At 33.8% G+C, this 19669-nt stretch overlaps 1 protein-coding gene across 5 annotated transcripts in view; it reads right to left on the bottom strand.

Moving 5' to 3' along the window:
* Nucleotides 1-323: 323 nt before the first annotated feature.
* Nucleotides 324-19669, bottom strand: part of LOC150108172 (uncharacterized) — a 318721-nt gene continuing 299375 nt past the window's right edge. For all 5 annotated transcript variants that reach the window (XM_090390632.1, XM_090390634.1, XM_090390631.1 and 2 more), the window contains 2 exons: nt 14940-15181; nt 324-2937 (listed from right to left, as the gene is read on the bottom strand). In XM_090390632.1, the coding sequence (XP_090246758.1) occupies nt 2904-2937; nt 14940-15181 (276 nt within the window). In that variant the 3' untranslated portion in view covers nt 324-2903. The remainder of the gene's footprint in view (nt 2938-14939; nt 15182-19669) is intronic.

Below are 19669 nucleotides of genomic sequence, written 5' to 3'. Positions count from 1 at the left end.
CAAGCAACCAGCCAGGAAAAAAACTATTACACTATGTAGATAGGATTAACTATCCAATAAGAGCATTAATTATGCTTCAAACAGGCCAAGTTACTTGGCCCTGACAGGTCTTGAGGCTAATATGCAAAGGAAAATGGGATGGGACTTTTTATAAAAAAAGAAATTAAATTTTAAGCACATTTAATTTTTACATTCAAAATTAAATTAAACACTTCGAAATTAAAAAAATAAAATTAAATCTATACTTTTTGGAGAAGCAACTTGGTTGCAAAAGTGTATATACATCTATTTTCATACCAGTTACATTTAAATTTCCAAGAAAATGTAATAAGTAAGGTGTTTTATTCCTCTTTTATAAACAACAGCTACAAAAATATGAACCATCAAGGACAAACAGTATCACAAAACAAGATACAGTTAATTACAAAAGTAAGCTCATGCATATATACAATAGCATACAACAAAATGTACAATTTTAGTGAAGTAAGCTTGCAGAACAGAATTTTATGCTTGACAGAAACAAATATACCTGATAATTTAATACTGTTTATTATGATTTTATTTTAAAGAGAAGTTTAATTTAATACACTTTTTGTGAATTATAAGCAGTAAAGGTTAATCTGATATCACATTTGCTGATATAAATGGAAAGGATGACTTCTTTATCTACATTTTTGAAAAAAAGTATAAAAGAATTTTTTTTTTTTAAAGGAATACAATATTTAACAAAGCATATTATACAAATCTACAAATTTTAAATTTTTATGAATATTCATAAAAATCAGTTAAAGGTATAGTGATCCCAAGGATTCTATTGGGAAAAAAAACAAACAAAATGTACATATAAACAAATTGCAATAAATAAATTCAAAAAGTCGTGCTATTATATTTTAAAAAAATAAAGATGGGTTGCATTTTATATATATATATATATATATATATATATATATATATATATATATATATATATATATATATATATAAAAATGCTATATCGACAAAAAGTGAATATTTCAAAATTTTGTAAAATCGTTGCAAATCAGCAAGAGGATGAGGTATGGTTTCTTAACATGGAGGGTAGTTCGACCATGAAATGCACTGTCTGATAAGGGTAGCAAGAGCACATATAGCGAATGAGTTTAAAGGATGGTATATGATACTGTTTAAGATGGGCCTCCCATGAGGGGTCTTATGACTTCATGGAGGTCCAGAATAGTGATAATAATTATGGTTTATGGGATGTAGAAACAAAAACTCATTCATACACGGAAGAAATAGTGCATTTTAGCTGAATGATGGGGTGCTTACACAGTTCGAATTCTGGTAGCACAGTTTCTAGCAAATAAAAATTTTGAATTATTTGCCGAAATTTTTATTGTTAAACAGTTCTACTTGTTCTTGGTCATACTGGCTCTGTATATTTTATACTTTTTAAATAAAGTACCAAATTAATATTATATTAAAAAAAATTAAGTTTCAAATTCCTCAAACATTAATGTTATTTAAATTATACACACACACAGTAATCCTCGATTAATCTATCTACAGTGGGGAATCAATCTGAGGGTGGGCTAACTAAAAGCACAATCACATAGGCATGTCATAAGTCAGCTGACACAATAATCCATTCAGGTAACTGAAGGGTTGGTTATTTGAAGGTTAAATAACAATCTACTGCATGTGTGACTGCACACATGCACATACATACATACACACACTTGGAACTTGAAAAAAACCAAATTCTATACTATAACAAGGTAATTCTAGGTCAGTTGTTTTCTCTTTTGCTAAAAAAAAACTATGAAAAGATCTTTCGATATGTATAAGATTGCAAGGTTCACTTAAAAAACTCCTTCAAGACAAATGTAGTTCTCTTCTCAATATTAAACAAAAATAAAATTTTAATACATCTAAAAAAATACTGGAAGTTTGTAATTTGATTATTTGCACTTTTTCTTTCCCATTGGCCTGATTTAGATATATTTATATGCTAAAAGAAATTAACTTCCTATTTTACATTATTATTAATCGAAGAGCTTATGCAAATATGTGACAAAAATATTGGGATTATGCAAAATATGTAATAAATTACAGAGAATAAAATATAACAACACAGCACTATACCAGACTATCTTGCATTTTAGTATATACATATATTTGGCAAAATACAACACAACAATATTTACAACATCTTAATTCACTGATGGAATTCAAAAGCATTTGTGTGATGCTCAGCACATGACATAAGTTAACATATTCGCAACAATATTTTATATGGCTGATGTACCCAACTTTGGTAAAAAGACAAATATTTGGCTGCTATAAAACGGTCATCATTCATATATAAAATTTTTTTAAGCATAATGCTATTATTTTTATAGTTCTCTCTGATATTTTGATGTTGGTTTCTAACAATATCCAGGGCTTGCTTTAAGAAAGGATAAAGCAGAGCAAAAAACTGTTTTTGTAATTTACTTATTACATCAAAATTACATATTTTATGGGACACTAATATCATGTCACCAGGGAATTATCACAAGGTCTAAAGCTGCCATTTACAATATCATATGTATATATGATTTTTTATTTTTTTTGCACTGAACACACAAAAATATCTAAACATTTTTAATGTTTTTAATCTTTTTCAGATTTTAGATCATACTCAGTGCATTTGTTGCATGGATGTATTATATAATGTCTTGCATTACAGAACAGCTTCATTTTGTGCTTCACTATTTAAATTCATATTTGTCTAAAACATTTGTTCATTCTTAGCATCCCTATGGAAATGAATGTCAAGCAATAATCTTCCTTCAGAATACTAGAACTAAATAGCATTCTATGAATCCAGCATAGAAAATTTCTTGAGTACAGCACACCTACTTTCTCAAAGTAAACAAGCTTCAGGATTTCACACATCCACTGGATGGTGGTTGCCTTAAATGAAAAAATTAAATATTTTATACACAAATCAACAAATACACAAAAATAAAATTTAAAAAATATTGAAAATCATTATTATTATTATTATTATTATAATCCCAAGGACCCCCCCCCCACGGACGGAGTCAAATATCACTGCAGGAGGTCCCTTTGTCATACATCCAGCTCATCACAGCTGATTTAGATATATTTATATGTTAAAAGAATTAGCTTCCTATTATACATTATTATTGGCTTTAGAGCTTATGCAAATATGTGATAAAATGAAAAAAAAAGTGACAGAGAATAAAATATTATAACACAACACTATATACCAGACTATCTTGCATGTAGTACAAACATACAGGTACATAATGTAACAACATGTAACAAACTGAATTACCCATGGGAAAATTAGGATTACATTCCATGATATGAAAAAAATTCAATTATCAAAAAAAAATGAATTTTTTTTTTTTGAAAAAACAACAAAAAAAAAAAAAAAATTGAGTTAATTCCTTTCTAATGATATAAAGTCATGCAGGACAGAATGAAAGCAGGAAAAAGTATAACTAAAGTAAGCATGAAACTGTATGAAAGAACTCCCATGGATTGGTGTAAGAGTGCCAATATCAACAGAAGAAAGATTTAGAAAGTTTTTTACCTTGGGTATACTATGCGTTAAAAATACCAAGCAATTTTATAACCTCCGTTTTAATCCTATTTCCCAAGTAAGCAAACAGACAAGTCAGTCAAGTTCGTGCCTGAACATAGTTCAAGTCTGAGGCAACTCGTGGTAAAGGCGGATTAAGCTCTGATCACTTTCCTTAGTATTTTCCCCTAATGCAAAGCACATCACCTTTCGGAGATGTATGATGCAATGCATTAAAGGCAAGGGCCACTATCCAGACTGGTTTCGACCTTTATTGAGGTCTCATCAGTGGGAGCCAGACCCAAAAATGCCAAGGATGAAGTAATGCAGAGCTTATAAATTTTACCTAAACAAGTTGCCACAAGGTGCTTTGACCTTATTAAATAAAAATCTCAGGATGAGAGAAAGATGTAGAAAGTTTTTTTACCTTGGTGTATACTAAGCGAAAGATACCAAGTAAGGTTTCAATCTTATTTCCCAAGTAAGCAAACAGACAAGTAAGTCAAGTTTGTGCCTGAATATAGTTCAAGTCTGAGTTGAACTATATTCAGGCGCAAACTTGACTTACTTGCCTGTTTGCTTACTTGGAAAATAGGATTAAAACCAAGTTTATAAAATTGCTTGGTATCTTTAACGCAGTAGAAAGATTTACCAATGCAATACTTATAGTAATGAGTAATTACCAAAGTCCTAGAAATCCTTTCTTTTAGTGTTGCATGGTGATCAGCATTCATTTTAGAAATTATGGATTTTACAACCATGTTTGTACACACATAAACTCCTAACACCATCCAACACAAAAACTAGGTGTCATTAATACTCTAAAAAACAGGGTTTTGAAGATCTGCTCCAATGAACAAATGCTGCAAGACAAATTTAAAGTTATCAGCAATACTTTTTTTAAAAATTGGTTACAGCAAAAACACTATTAACAAAATTCTCTACAAGACCTCAATAAAAAACAAAGATAAACCAGACTACAATAAAACTATAACCATTCCTTACATTAAAGAGATATCAGATAAAATAAACAGAATACTACAGAAATACAACCTCAAAACCACTTTTAAATCTCCAGCAAAATTAAAAAGCTTACTCAACTCATCCAAAGACCCACTCGCTCTGCTGGCCCACCCTGGAGTATACTGTATTTATTGTACCTGTAATCTACCATATATAGGGGAAACAGGACACACAATTCCTATTAGACAAAAGGAACATAAACGACACATTAAATATAATAATTATGCTGAAGCTGGCCTTTCTGATCATGCCCTGAACACTTTATATAGAATTGACTGGAAAAGCACTAGTTATTTACATCACATCAAAACATGGTATGAATACAAATTTAAGGAAGCCTGTGAGATTCTTATCAACCACCCTAATATGAACAATAATGATGGTCTAAAAATCCCAAGCATATGGAAGGCACATATTCTACCCACAGAACCTCTCTCCCTAAGAGCTAAGTATAAATAGGACTATAGATAACACAGTCGAACACAATTTTTGCTGACTTTTATATGAGACTTGTTTTTTTTACTAATTTGGGTGCGCTGATTTCAAATATCAAACCCATTTTTCTCTATCAAGTCAGGTTTTTCCCTCTATGGCATTTTCCTTTTGCTAATTTGTAAGTTTTTGATAGTTTTAAGGAGGCAGTACTATTTAGAGGATCAAAAAAAATCGATTTTTTAATATTATTTTCTGAAAGTATGTACTTTTAAAAATCTGTTCCTAACTTTTTATCAAGAAATTCGAAAAATTCCCGAAGATATAGCCTATTATTCAAAGCGGTGCACAGATCAGAATCGGAGCACTCGCCGCTCTCACTTGTTAGTAAATGAATAAATGCGTAAGAACCTGCAACGGCATGTACTGGCGCTTTGAATGCAAGAGAGGCCAATAATTAGATATATAACTACTTAACAATATTCATTAAAAATTACAAGAATATTTATAAAAAAATAACAATTTTACTTACACATGAGTATCAGGGAATAAATTTTTGTTTTGTAGCAATTTCTGCTGTGTGTTCTGTTTTAGCAGTTCCTTTGAATACTCCAACAGTAGTCGGCCATCATGTGAGAATCCCATCTTCCTTGGTACCGATCTTCCATAGTTTTTAAGTCTTGATGAAATCTTTCGCCTTGTTCATCGCTTACAGCACCTAAATTCTCGGGAAATCTATCAAGATGACTGTATAGGAAATGAAGCTTTATGCTCATGTTGCATCCTAGGTGCTGGAAATTTTCAAGCATTGTTTCCACTAGATCTTTGTAATTGCACGCTTTTTTGTTTCCAAGTTTTTCATAACTAATCGCAGAAATTTTTCACATATGTATTGGAAACAGTCACCTTGTAAATCTAAAGCTTTAACATACTGCTTCATAAGACCTAGTTTGATGTGTAGAGGTAGAAAAATGATTTTTTCTCTGTCGATTAAAGGTTGATTTATAACATTCTGTTCTCCAATATTTAAGGATATTCTAAGAGGCCAATGTTTCTGACTCCAGTGTTGGTTTCTAGCTCGACTATCCCAGAAGCATAGAAAACACGGAAACTTTGTATATCCTCTTTGAAAGCCAAGTAAAAAGTTCACCATTTTAAGATCCACACAGATGATCCAGTTATGGTCTGTATATTTTAATAACTTCAGAACCTTTTTAATGTCCTCATATATTTCAGTTAAGTGGACTGAATAGCCAATAGGAATTGAGCCATATACATTCCCATTGTGTAGTAAGACACACTTGAGACTTCTGCTTGAACTGTCGATAAATAAATGCCACTCATTTGGATGATATTGTACAACACTCATTTCAGTTAGTAAACCTGACACATTGTTACAGTAAACAAACCCACACTCTGTTTAAAATATTGTACAAGATTACTTTCCCTGCTATGATAAAAAGTTATCTTCGTATCTTGCTCCAGTAAGTTTTATTCATTTAATCTTAAAGCTAACAATTCTGATGATTCCTTTGATAGGCCCAAATCTCTTACTAAGTCATTCAATTCCACTTGAGTAAAACGTTGCGGTCCAGAACTAGAAATTAAATTTTCATTGTCTAAATCAACATCCGGGTCTTGCTCCTCAAGAACATCTGGCATATCCCGATTATGCTCGTTCTCAAGTAAAAAAAGTCCTTTATAAATTGGCATGACTATTTCATTGGAATGAGCAACTGGCCGAATTGCTGAGTCGAGATTTGGATACACAATTTTTTTCTTATTCTTCTTATTATAACCAGAAATCTGAACTAAACAAAAATAGCAATCATCTACATGATTTTTCGTTCATGCCAAATCATTGGAATGCCAAAAGCTAATTTTTGGTGTTTTCCCTTGCTCCACTGTCGTAAATTTTCGACACATGACTTACACACTTTATTTGGAGCCCATGACTTGTCCTGATCTGCAATTTTTATGTCAAAGTATGTAAAGTACACTTTCTTAACGAAATCAGTGATATTTGTCCTTTGACTGGGAACAGTAAAGCTGCCACAAATGTAGCAGAAGGAATCTACACTACTGACACAATTTCGAGTGGTAGACATGATGTATTTTCTTCAATGCCGACTAACATGCAATTAACAAGACAAAAAAAACCAGAGACTTTATTGAAACGTTATAAGTTCTCATCATACTTTCACGATCGATTAACGATTGACTGATTTCGATCGTTCTTTGTCCGCTATGATGCTTATAGCATTCATTTGTTTAAGGCAGTTGTCATCGCCTACTTTTCGTCACCTAAATGTATTAGGTTGGTTATCGGCCTCTCTCGCATTCAAAGCACCAGTATGTGCCGTTGCAGGTTCTTACGCATTTATTCCTTTACTAACAAGTGAGAGCGGTGAGCGCTCCAATTCTGATCTGCGCACCGCTTTGAATAATAGGCTATATCTTCGGGAATTTTTCGAATTTCTTGATAAAAAGTTAGGAACAGATTTTTAAAAGTACATACTTTCAGAAAATAATATTAAAAAATCGATTTTTTTGATCCTCTAAATAGTACTGCCTCCTTAAAACTATCAACAACTTACAAATTAGCAAAAAGAAAATGCCATAGAGGAAAAACCTGACCTGATAGAGAAAAATGGGTTTGATATTTGAAATCAGTGCACCCAAATTAGTAAAAAACAAGTGTCAGATCATAATCAGCAGAAAAAATTTTTTTTTGTTGGCCAGTGTAATCTAGAATCTTAAATTTAATATAATAATTGTCATGTTAAAAATAGGACATCATTGTTACTGTAAGAAAACTATCTATATGAAAGAATGTTTCTCCCATGTTATCTTAAATAGAATTTAGCTTTGATGTAGTTTCTAAATATTTAATTAATTTTTAATTTTATCTGTATTTTATTTTTATTTTTTTTTCACTAGAGGTCATGCCAGTAGAATAACAGGTGATCAAATCATTGTTTCTCTGGCTTACTGTGTGAAATGGAACCCAGCTTGTCCTTGTATATTTCTACATACTTCAGATGATGATCTTAATATGAAGGTCGAAACGTTGGGAAATTAAAATAATTACTTATAACACGGTTGTAAAGTTCATAATTTCTAAAATGAGCCCTAGACATCTACTACCCATGGGCGAGTTCTGAGACAAGTGGTGAATGAATTTTCAGCCTCATTCTAAGTGCATTCAAAATATATTATTATTATTAGTAGTAGTACAATACTGTTGGTATGGTGCCAATGCATGGCAGAAAAATGGCAGCAAAGACATTGTTGGGTGATTTGAATTTCTATGATTTTGTATAGTGCAGTGTGTGCATGAGATGTAATTATCACAAAAATTAAAAGATTTATGGAAGGAGAGTGAAACAAATGAATGAGTTTGTATTAAGTGCTTCAACAGCGAGTGCTAGTTAGGTGGTGAAAATGAAGTGAATGTTAATAGAGTAAATAGTATTGAAAGCAAAATGTAAAACGTTAATGTTAGACATAAGGAAAAAATAAATAATGAAATAGTGCGCTTATATTTTATCCTTCACAGGACAAAGTGCAAAATCAAAAAGTTGCAGGAGTGGCTAGAGATTAGCAGGCCTGAGAAGAGAAAGAAGCAGGTGTTGGAGGTAAAAATCAAGATCATGTCAACAAATGAGAAAAACATGGTAAGAAGAAAATTATGTACAGGGACTCTATGATCACAGAAGTATGTAATGAAAGATAGCAAAATCACGTTTCCCTAGTGCAAAAATTAATGTATAAATATTAGTCACGTCACCTGGATGCATAAAGAAAAGGCAAAAGAACTAATTGTCTTGGTTGGCACTAATGATCTGAGAAGTGAGAAGTATTTTATGAGGGAAGAAGTGAAGGAGTTGTTGGACAAAGCAAAAATGAAGAGTGAGAAGGTGAAGACTAAGTCTCCTGCCATACTATGACAGGGATGAATTGAGGAGGAGGAGTGCTGATGGCAAACAAATCAATATGCAGACTGCAGAGACGGAATAATGTAGAGTTTGTGGACCTGTATTTGATGGAAAGAAGTTGGCTTTGTTCAGCGAACATGCTGAAGCACAAATTCAGGAAAACTTAAGCAATTATGGTGGATGCAGATGAATATGCATGTGAAGGTACCACGAAGTAAGTGAGCGTGAGGACTAACAAATGTGGAATCATCTCAAATAAAAATACTGAAGAAAGCAGTAAATTCAGGAAGTAATGTGGTAGGGGTCCTGAAGGGATGCTACAGTTTCTATATACTAATGTCAGAAGTATTAGGAACAAGAGGGAGGAATTTCTGGCATTGGTTAGTGCAACCTCGCCAAAAGTTATAGGCATTAGTGAGAACTGGCTAACAGCAGATGATGTAGGTTACAGCGATAGAATGTGAAAGGTTTAATATTTTCAGGAAAGATGAGATGGAGGAAGGGACTGCTAATGAGAGCAGATGAACTGCAGCTAAAAAAAATAGGAGATAGGCAGGAGGGTGGCTGTTCATTTGAAGTAGTCTGGTATGAGATCAAGGCCAATAAGACAAAATATACAGGTGGTTGTTGCTACAGGCTAGGGGATTCCAGGGATGATTTGTTAGACATACATCAGCAAATTAGTACAATGAGTGTAGGTTGAGTGAGTATTATAAGGGGTTTCAACTATAGGGATATAGCCTGGAAGGAAGAGAGATCACATGGCAGGAAAGAAATAGAATTTGTACACTTACTGAGAGAATACTTGAGACAGCAGCATGTGATGGAGGGGACTCGAGGTACAAAAGTATTGGACATGGTCATAGGATCAGAAGAGTCATCCATAACTAAGATGCCACACATTGAGATTGTAAAAATTGAGGAATATTCTGTCAAGAAGGGACATATATGGAACTACAAGGCAGATGATTGTGACAAGCCTAGCAGGAAGCTCAAAGATGTGCCATGGCATAAAACCCTGCAAGGGAAGGACATCAGAAGTGCACTGGAGATAGTTAAGGGGCATCTAGAGGAAGCTGTAAAAGTACTGGAAAAATTGGTCAAATAAGAGAATTCAAGAATGGGTGGATAAGAATATGATGCTGTATGAGAGCCAACATGGCTATGCAAAGAGTCGGTCATACCTTAGTAATTTACTAACTTTTTATAATAGAGTGAGAGCTGAGTTGGATAAAGGAAATTTCTACATGACGATTCTGCCAAATTTTGCAAAGGCATTTGACCGAATATTACATGGAACTTTGTTAAGCAAATAAGAACAAATCAGGATGGATATGACACAGGTTATGTGGATAAGAGGACGGCTGCTTGACAGATATCAGAAAGTGGTATATGGAGGAGCAGAATCATGGCAAAAGCTGGTGACTAGTGACATGATGGATGATTCAGTACTAGGACCACTACTGTTTAATTTGTACATAAATGATACAGGAAATAACTTGAAGGAAAATATTGACTTGTTGGCTGATGATGCAAAATTAGGTAGAGTAATAGTGAATCAAGGTGATGTGAAGAGATTGCAGGATGGTTTAAATAAGTTGTTAGTATACGCAAAAGATATGAGCGTGGTCTCTGAAAAGTTCTCAGCCTTGACCATACATGGCAACACTATCGGCACAATTTGTTTTTTTCTAAGTTGGTACATCTGTCATAAGCATTCATGTGAAATTGCAAGTCATTCTATCAAGTGTTTTATACAGCTATCTGAAGTAAAAGTGTTGTCTGTATCCCTTGAAATGATAAAATTGAGTATTGTACAGTTATAAAATTCTTTGTAAAAGAAGGTTTAATGCCAAAAGAAATTATTCGAAGTTCATAAAAGTTTATGGGAATGCTTCTCCTTTGTTTTCAACAATTAAGAAATGGGCTGCAGAGTTTAAATGCGGCCGTACCAGCCTTAAAGATGATCCACATGAAGGACGTCGAAAAAGTGTAACAACACCAGAAATCATCAATCATGTGCATGATATGGTATTGGATTATCGGCGAGTCAAAGTGCATGAAATTGCTGAGACTATAGCCATTTCAAAAGAATGTGTAGGATATATTTTGCATGAAGAATTGCAAATGAAAAAGCTTTGTGCAAGATGGGTGCTGCGCTTGCTCACAGCAGATCAAAAACGCACTCGCATGAAAATCTCTGAACAGTGCTTGGAGCATTTTAACAAGAATAAAACCGATTTTGTGTGTTGATTTATTACTATGGATGAGACTTGGATTTACCAGAATTCAAACAGCAGTCAAAACAGCAGACAGAAGCCGGTTGTTCAGTGGCAAAGAAGAGAAAGTTGTTCCATCAGCAGGAAAGGTCATGGCATCGGTGTATTGGGATGCTAAAGGCAGTTTGTTTATTAATTATCTCGAAAAGGGTAAAACAATAACTGGGGAATATTATTCCAATCTTTTAACCCGACTAGACAAAAAAATTCATGAGAAAAGACCCAGTTTGCAGAAGAAAAAAAAATCATCTTTCATCAGGACAAAGGTGTTTTGGCAATGGAAAAATTAAGGTATCTGCACTATCAACTGTTGGAACATCAACAACATGAATTGTTAGTGTAAGAGGCTGCAGGCTGAAATCCCATTGTCAGCATGCAGGTTCGTCATTGTCTTTAGATGGGAGATGAATTCTTCGTCATTGCCAAGTGTAAGACCACCGAGCGCAATGAAATTCACGAAGCCTTGCTTACTGAAGGCCTGAAGTGGTATGAAAAAGTTTCATATTTGGTCTTCATACTATGGAAACAATAAATTAAAATACAAAAAAAAAATAAATAAAATAAAATAAACTGATAAAAAATCTCAGCCCACTGATGGTAGAAATGTTCCATAGGTTAGTCCAGGGGTTGGCAACCTGCGGCTCCGGAGCCATATATATAGCTCTTTGAATGAATAATTGCAGCTCTTTTCGTTATTAAACAATCTATTTTTGAATAATGCAAAATGAATGTTATTTATTAAATTAGAAACTAAAAACCCTAAATATAGCATTTGCAATAAATTAGGGGACATTTTACAATTGAAAATAATACATGCGATGCTGAAAAATTTAATACTTTCATGTTTGAACTCTTTGAAATCATACGCGATAATCCTTGTTAACATTCGTCTTGGATTATCATGGATAATGCAAGAATTCATAACCCCACTGATTTGTCAAATGTTTGTTTTAATTATTCATGCCAATTAAAATTACTTTCACCGTATTCGTACATACTTAATCCCGTAGAAAACATTTTTTTGCAGATAAAATCTTATGTGAGAGAGGTTTGTCTTCAGGAATGGAAAGAAATAAACTTCCTGCTTTGATTCATGATGCGGTAGTAAGAATTACTACAATGGATTGTGTTAATTATTTTATGAATATGATGAGAAACATAATACTTGCAATACACAATCATGAGATTTAATTAAATAATTAAACTTAAGTTATGTTTTATGTTGTTTTAATTTATTAAACCAAATATGTCACGCTAGGCTAGCACATGTAGCGCTAGCCTGTCTGAACGCACCCATTGTCTTCGCATATGACCCAGTAAGTACGAAATGCTGATCGGTCGGTAATTTGCAACAGTTGTCTTGGATCCTCCTTTATGCAGTAGAGCTATTTTCCCCTCTTTCCACCCCTTCGGGACTAAAACCAAAAAATTATTTCTAACCCTTCTTCTTCCCGAAGAAGGGTTAGAAATATCTGAGTTGTTAGTCAATTGATAAAAATGAATTACAGGTATAAAAGCTATTGCAAAAGTTCGACATGCGCGCGCGCACACACACACACACACACAGCATTGCTGTGATAGGTCTTGGGACCTCGTGTGGGGCTGGAATAAAATACAGCAGTCAAAACAGATGGCATATTAGCATGGATACTGAAGGAATGTGCAAGAGAGTAATGCCAATGATGTAGTTTTTTCAATCTGAGTCTTAGCATATGCATGATTCTTATGAGTGGAAGGAGAGAAAGATAATTCCATTATATAAGGCAGAGTTAGGACAGACACAACAAATCGAAGACCAATCAGTATCTCTTGTATGGTTGTTGAGATAGTGGAGCAGCTGGTTAGAAATCACATCAAAAGGTAGGTAGGTAGATAGCACTGTGATCACCTATTTTTGTAATAATAGAGTGCTAATCTATTGATGTTTTCCTGCATGGGTTCGAATCCCATCCTTTTCATTATTTTTTGTTCTCTCTCTCTCTCACACACACACACACACACACACACACACACACACACACACACACACACACACACACACACACAGCATTGCTGTGATAGGTCTTGGGACGTCGTGTGTGTGTGGGGTTGGTATAAAACAAAATCTGCTCAAGTTCTTAAACAGAATGATAGCAGAGTTGGTTAAGGAGAATTACAATACTTCTGTATTTTGCAAAGCATTTGACAGGATTCTATATGAGAAGTGGTTATACATACAAATGTAAAATAAACTGACATGGATGAAAGAATGGCAAAAATGACAGGTATCAAAGTGGAGAATGGATGCATTGAATCTAAGTGAAGGAGAGAAACCAGTGGCATTTCACAAGGCTTTGCATTTTGGCCACTGTTGTTTTAACTTATATATAATAATTTTTTAACTTATATATTAATAATAATGGGATAAGAGACATAGCTCATGCAGAATTTCTGTAAGTTGACTTAAAAAGGCTAGTTAATTCAGCAAATGACAACAAATATCAGTTCATTGTTGCTAACTGTAAGATTATCTTTCAGATGGAGGACACTGCAGACAGACAAATGAAGCAGAGACTTTGGGGTTAGGGTGGATAGAGAGTTCAAGTTTGAGGACAGTTTGTACACTGCAAAGTGGGTAAGTCACTGCATCACATAACTGCACTGTTTATGTGAACACTAACTTGTAAGACAAAGAAAATTATTCTCCTTCTTTATAAGGTTGATAAGACTACAAATGAAATAGTATGCATGGATTTGGTTCAAAGGAGATGGGACAAGACAGATGAAAAGATTCAACAGTTGGTAGCCAAGAAGATAACTACTCTATGGAACTGCAAATATGAGGATGCGGTTCTCAAAGTTTGAGAAACAAATGGAGAAAAGGAAACATGATATAATCATATAAGTTAGTAAATGAAACTTATAGATACAAATGAGATTTTGTAGCTTATGGCAGTTGGAGTTAGAATTTGGGATCACCCCTAGAAGCTGTGGAAGGGTGTGGTCAGGAAGAATGTGAAGATGCAGGTGATCCTCATGGCACATGATGTGAGTGTGTGGAAAGGGCTACCATTAGATATGAGTATATCATCATCATTATTATTATTATTTGACACCTCCAGGGAGTCAAAGGACTCATCGAGGGAGGACACCAGGTCTACAACTCTGTCTCCACCATTCAATCACAACTGACCACAACTACACCAGTGCCATCTACTGCCTACCACCACTGGTATTTCACAGACAATCACAAACATCCATGCCCATGGAAGGATTCGAAACCGCAGCCCTTTGGCTGGAGAGCAGATACACTATCCACTCAGCCATACATCTTCAGTGAATGTGTTGAAACAGAGATATGATAAATAATCAGGTATGAGTGACTGAACTCCTGAATAATAATAATAAATTGAACTATATTTACAATTCATTCAAACAAACTTGTAACAGAAACAATCTAACTCATATGTTACATATGTTACAGTTTTTAATTTGTGTTTTACCATCTTAAACATTGTAAATGTTTTGCATTTAAAGATATATTTCATTTGAAATGTAGCACAATAAATCAGGTATTATTTGAATTTAAGTTTTATAACTTTATTTTCTATATGATCTATGATATAATTTCACATAAAATATAATTAGAGAGAGCATAGATATCAAGAAAGTCTAGGAATATATATATATATAAAGATAATGTTGTCTACTTACAGAGAAACATCAAAACACTGGAGTGCCTGTTTTAGTGATGAAATAAGAGCTCTATTTTCCTCTTTGCAAGTGTCCATGCACAATGATTCAAGCCGATTCAAGTAAACATCAAAATTATCAGCTGTTGGCTTCTCATCAAAATTAGGCAACTGCACATGATCCAAGAGAGAAATGAAGTTATTACGTAAGCTTTCGTAATATTTTGAAAAGTGAATATTCTTCTGAGCAAGTGACTGATTATCCTGAAAGGAAATATTAAAATGTCCATAAATATTATGCAGAAAATTATAAGCTAATCTAACAGCTATATGATAATATGATACAGGCATACCCCTGTCATATGACATGTTAGATTCCAGACCACCATCGTATAGCAAATCACTGTTCCCCCACCATCCCATTTGTAGATGCATGTAATGGTTTAATCATGTTTTTTAAGCAGTCATATATGTGGATAAAAATGATGCAAATAAAGAATTTATTTACATCAGATGTGCACCTGAGATGTAGATGAAAAATTAGAATAATTTTTGAAAATGAAAAAGTTATTCTGAATAGCTTGGCTTAAGGGAACACGTCAATGAGTGTGGTCATTGATGTATATCATTAAAAGTTTTTTCAATTTGGCAAAAAAAATTGTCATGTTGACAAATATTGTAGTATAATACTACCAGGATAGCACTTTTCACTTCATTAAGAACTTTTTTTTTTGTTTTAAACAAATGTAACAACAGTAGTGTGGGGTAAGTTTAGCCTGAGGCTTATCTCACTGCTCGATACATCACTGTCACTAAATTTAATAATTTTAATCTTGGTATCTAATGTAGCAGGTTTATATGTCTTTTTCCTTTCATTGAAAGCAACAGCACCCTTATCTGCCATTATTAACACCAATAAAATAAAATAAAATAGTTATAAACAGTTTATAATTCATAGCAAAACACCAAAACACAAAGAGATGTAGTGAGCACAATGTTGCTAAAATTAAAATGTACAATATAATGTAAAACAAATGTAAACAAGTTTCTCTTTTCCCAACCCACTACCCACACATGGTACTGATGTACCATAGGTTGATTAACCAACCTCTTGTGTATGGGCTCAACATAAAAATCTATCACACGAGTGAATGAAGCATCATATATATGGTGCATTAATAATTAAAAAGCATTGTATGAATGGATTGTTGTTAAATGAAGTGTCATAAGGCAGAGTATTCTTGCATCTGATAAACCTCTATGATGATTGATGAAGGTGGAGCATATCCACCAACTGATTTTCAGAAAAGAGTTAAAAGAGTGCTTTCTCTGGGCAATAAAAAAGGTGTTAGAAGATTTATTTATATTTCAAATGAATGCTGAAAGTTTTTTCACTTAGTTATACTATAAATTAAAGATGTCAAGAAATTATATTCTTGGTTTCATCCTATATCCAAGTGTAAGCAAACAAAGTTTGTACATGAAGTAACTTCATGCCTGGGCTATTTATATATAAAGGTTAATGACTTCACATCAATTGCCTAAGTATCCCATAATGAAAGTCACATATCCTTGTGGACATGTATAATGCTATGCAGCATGGGAAGGGCCACAACCCAGACCGGTTTCAATCTGTATTGAGGTCTCATCAGTGGGAGCCAGACACAGAAGAAATACCAAGGTTGAAGTAATGCAGAAGTCATATTTCCCATATACAAGTAGTCGAAAGGTGTTATGGGATACTAAGGCAAGTGATGTGGGGCAATTAGCCTCTATATACAAGTAGCCCAGTCATGAAGTTACTTCATAAGCAGACTTTGTTTGCACTTGGGAAAAAAACCAAGAATATAATTTCTTGGCATCTTTAATTTATTTCAAATGAATGGTATAACTACAAGCTTTGGATCTGTATACCACCTTCTTAATTAACATAATAAAGCTACAGAAAGTACCATTTCTTCAATTTGCATATATTATTATCATCATTATTAGAGATCACTGGGGAGTCAAAGGAGACCATACATCATCCACACCAGCTGTCATACTTTTCTGAATTTCATTTTTTCATTACCAGCGCTCACCATCTCCAAAAGCAAGCTATTCTAACTATGCACTGCTCTATCAGAAAAAATCTGGCTCTAATTCTCTTTCTTGACTGCATTCATTCTACTCCCATGGATACCTCTTGTCTTCTCCCACTGTCCATAAAATTAAAAATTCCATCTACTGGTATATGACATGATCCTTTAATATGGAAAACTTTTCCTTCATGAGTACATAGTGATCAGAATACATTATGAAAAATTATGGAGACAACTACAGTGTTAGAGCAGAACTTTAGTTTAATATAAACCAAAATGAACACTCAACGTTTAGACCTTCATATCAAGGTCATATCTGGAGCATACACATATATACAAAGAAACAAGCTGCACTACAATCTACATGGTTTACAAAAGTTACTGACCAACCGTTACAACAATTATTGGCCTGACCTCTGGTAAGGAAAAAACAAAAAATCTTTACTACATCAAAGCTAGAGTCCTATCATTATTATTATCATCATCTAGTAGGTTACAAAATTAAATTGGGCTGGAGAGCAACATGTTTATATATATATAAATATACACACAGTAATCCCTCAATTAATGCGCCCCCGATTAGTGCGTCATTTTTTTTTCAATACCCAAATTCGATTAGTGCGCCTATATACATCTTAAAAATAAATGTTACAGATTTTAAAAATTTTCTATCTATACCTTTTTATGACTAAATTTTAAAAAATCACTCACCAGAATGAAATAATTTAGTTACAGATTTAAAACATTTTACAAAGTTATTTTTAATGGCATACTACACTACTTCCACGTACACTATGTTCCAAATTTTTACCGATAAAATTTATGTCGTCTGCTATAGTATGCCCACAGATTTGAGACCCTTCAACACTTCTGTGCATGTCACAAAAAGGAGAATCCATTCTGATAATAGGGTAATCAATCCATCTTCTGGGATGAGTTGTTTATTATTACACGTCGCAAAATTAACTTCTCTTTTATAATCATTGTAGTTTTTAAAGTGGTAACTATTTTGCTTGTATAACAGTCGGAAAATTTTATCTATAAAGCATGTAATTTCACGTGTTGGCGACAAATTCGTATATCCTTCATTTCTTTCTCCCACTTCAATGATAACGTCCAAGAGTTAATTAAATCTCATTCTGAAGAATTGAGCGATTCCGATCTACTAAATCTGAGTTTTATCTCAAAGTTTCGAAGCAATTGATAGCGACGAATTCTCGCTATCAATTGCTTCGAAACTTTGAGATAAAACTCAGCATTGACCAATTGGCCAGGTGGAACGAATTCTTTGTGGATAATACCCTTGGAATCGTAGAAACAAATCAGCATTGCCTTTACTTTTGACTTCTCCAAGCAACTTTTTTTCGGATGCCCCTCCTCTAGTGGTGTTCACTCAGCACTCTGTTTCGGGCTAATCCTCAAAACACCATGTTGTCACCAGTAACAATTGTTTCAAGGAAGTTTGAGTCCTTACGAGCGGTTTTAATGAAGTCCTCGCAGTGTTCAATTCAATACATTTTTTGGTCGTCGGTCAACTTGTGGGGAACAAATCGTGAATTCAATTTACGAAGGCCCAGACTCTCGGTCAAAATGTTGTGCACAGTTGTTTTTGAAATTCCCAATTCATTTTCAATCAATCTCGCGGACGATTTTTGGGTTTTCTTTGATGAAATCATGCAATTTTTGGATGTTAACTTTGCTCAGTCCAGTTTTTGGATGGCCCGGCTTTTTGTCGTCTTCAAGCGTCTCACGACCACTTTGAAATCGCTTAAACCACTCGTAAACTTGGGTATGGGATAAGCATTCATCACTGCAAGCTTTTTGAAGCATTTGATGCGTTTCGGTAAAACTTTTACCAAGTTTAACACAAAAGTCAATCGCAGCTTGAAACTAATTTTCTGACCATTCGTCAAAATACACCATCACTCTTGGCACTATAACTCGGCTTCTAATGAAACAAATATCATAAATAGTTGACACATCACTAATTAAGGTGGCTGCTTTTGACAACAAAAAGATACAACAGGTGGCACCACTAGTTTCTTCTGTTTTCGAAAAGTTCGGTTTCTTTTTGGACAGAGGGTGTATATATGTATATGTTGGAATATACATGTAAGTATACATATAAATTCCAACCAACTGGTATGGAATGGTTTCCAATAAAACCTGAAACTTGCTTTAAGTTCTAAAGTATGCTGGAAACTAAGTAGGCTGAAATGTGCCAAATTCTTGGAATTTTTATGCCACCATTATTGAGAATAGTGTGGTTAATCAGAATTTCACAGGCTTCTTTAAATTTTCGTTCATACCAAGTTTTTTGTATGATGTAAAGAGCAGGTACTTTATCGATCAATTTGGTGTAAGGTGTTGAGAGCATGACCTGAGAGGCCTGCTTCACCAAAATTGTTATATTTAATGTGTCTTTTGTGTTCTTTTTTGTATATAGGGATTGTACGTCCAGTTTCACCAATATAAGGTAAGTTACAGGTGCAGTAGATGCAATACACTCGATGATGTGCCAATGGGAGGAGAGGATCCTTAGAGGAGTTGAATATGTTTTTTAATTTTATAGGTGGTTTAAAAGTGGCATTAAGATTATAATGGTATACAATTTTGATTTTTGCTGATAACCTTTTAATGTATGGGATAGCTATGGTTTTACTATAATCTA

This window comes from Typopeltis vanoorti, chromosome 3 (genome assembly GCF_054136105.1).
Source record: "Typopeltis vanoorti isolate ZY-2024b chromosome 3, IOZ_Tvanoo_1.0, whole genome shotgun sequence".
Taxonomy (NCBI): domain Eukaryota; kingdom Metazoa; phylum Arthropoda; class Arachnida; order Uropygi; family Thelyphonidae; genus Typopeltis; species Typopeltis vanoorti.
Note: the sequence above shows the minus strand (reverse complement) of the source record. Positions and strands in the feature narration are given on the sequence as shown.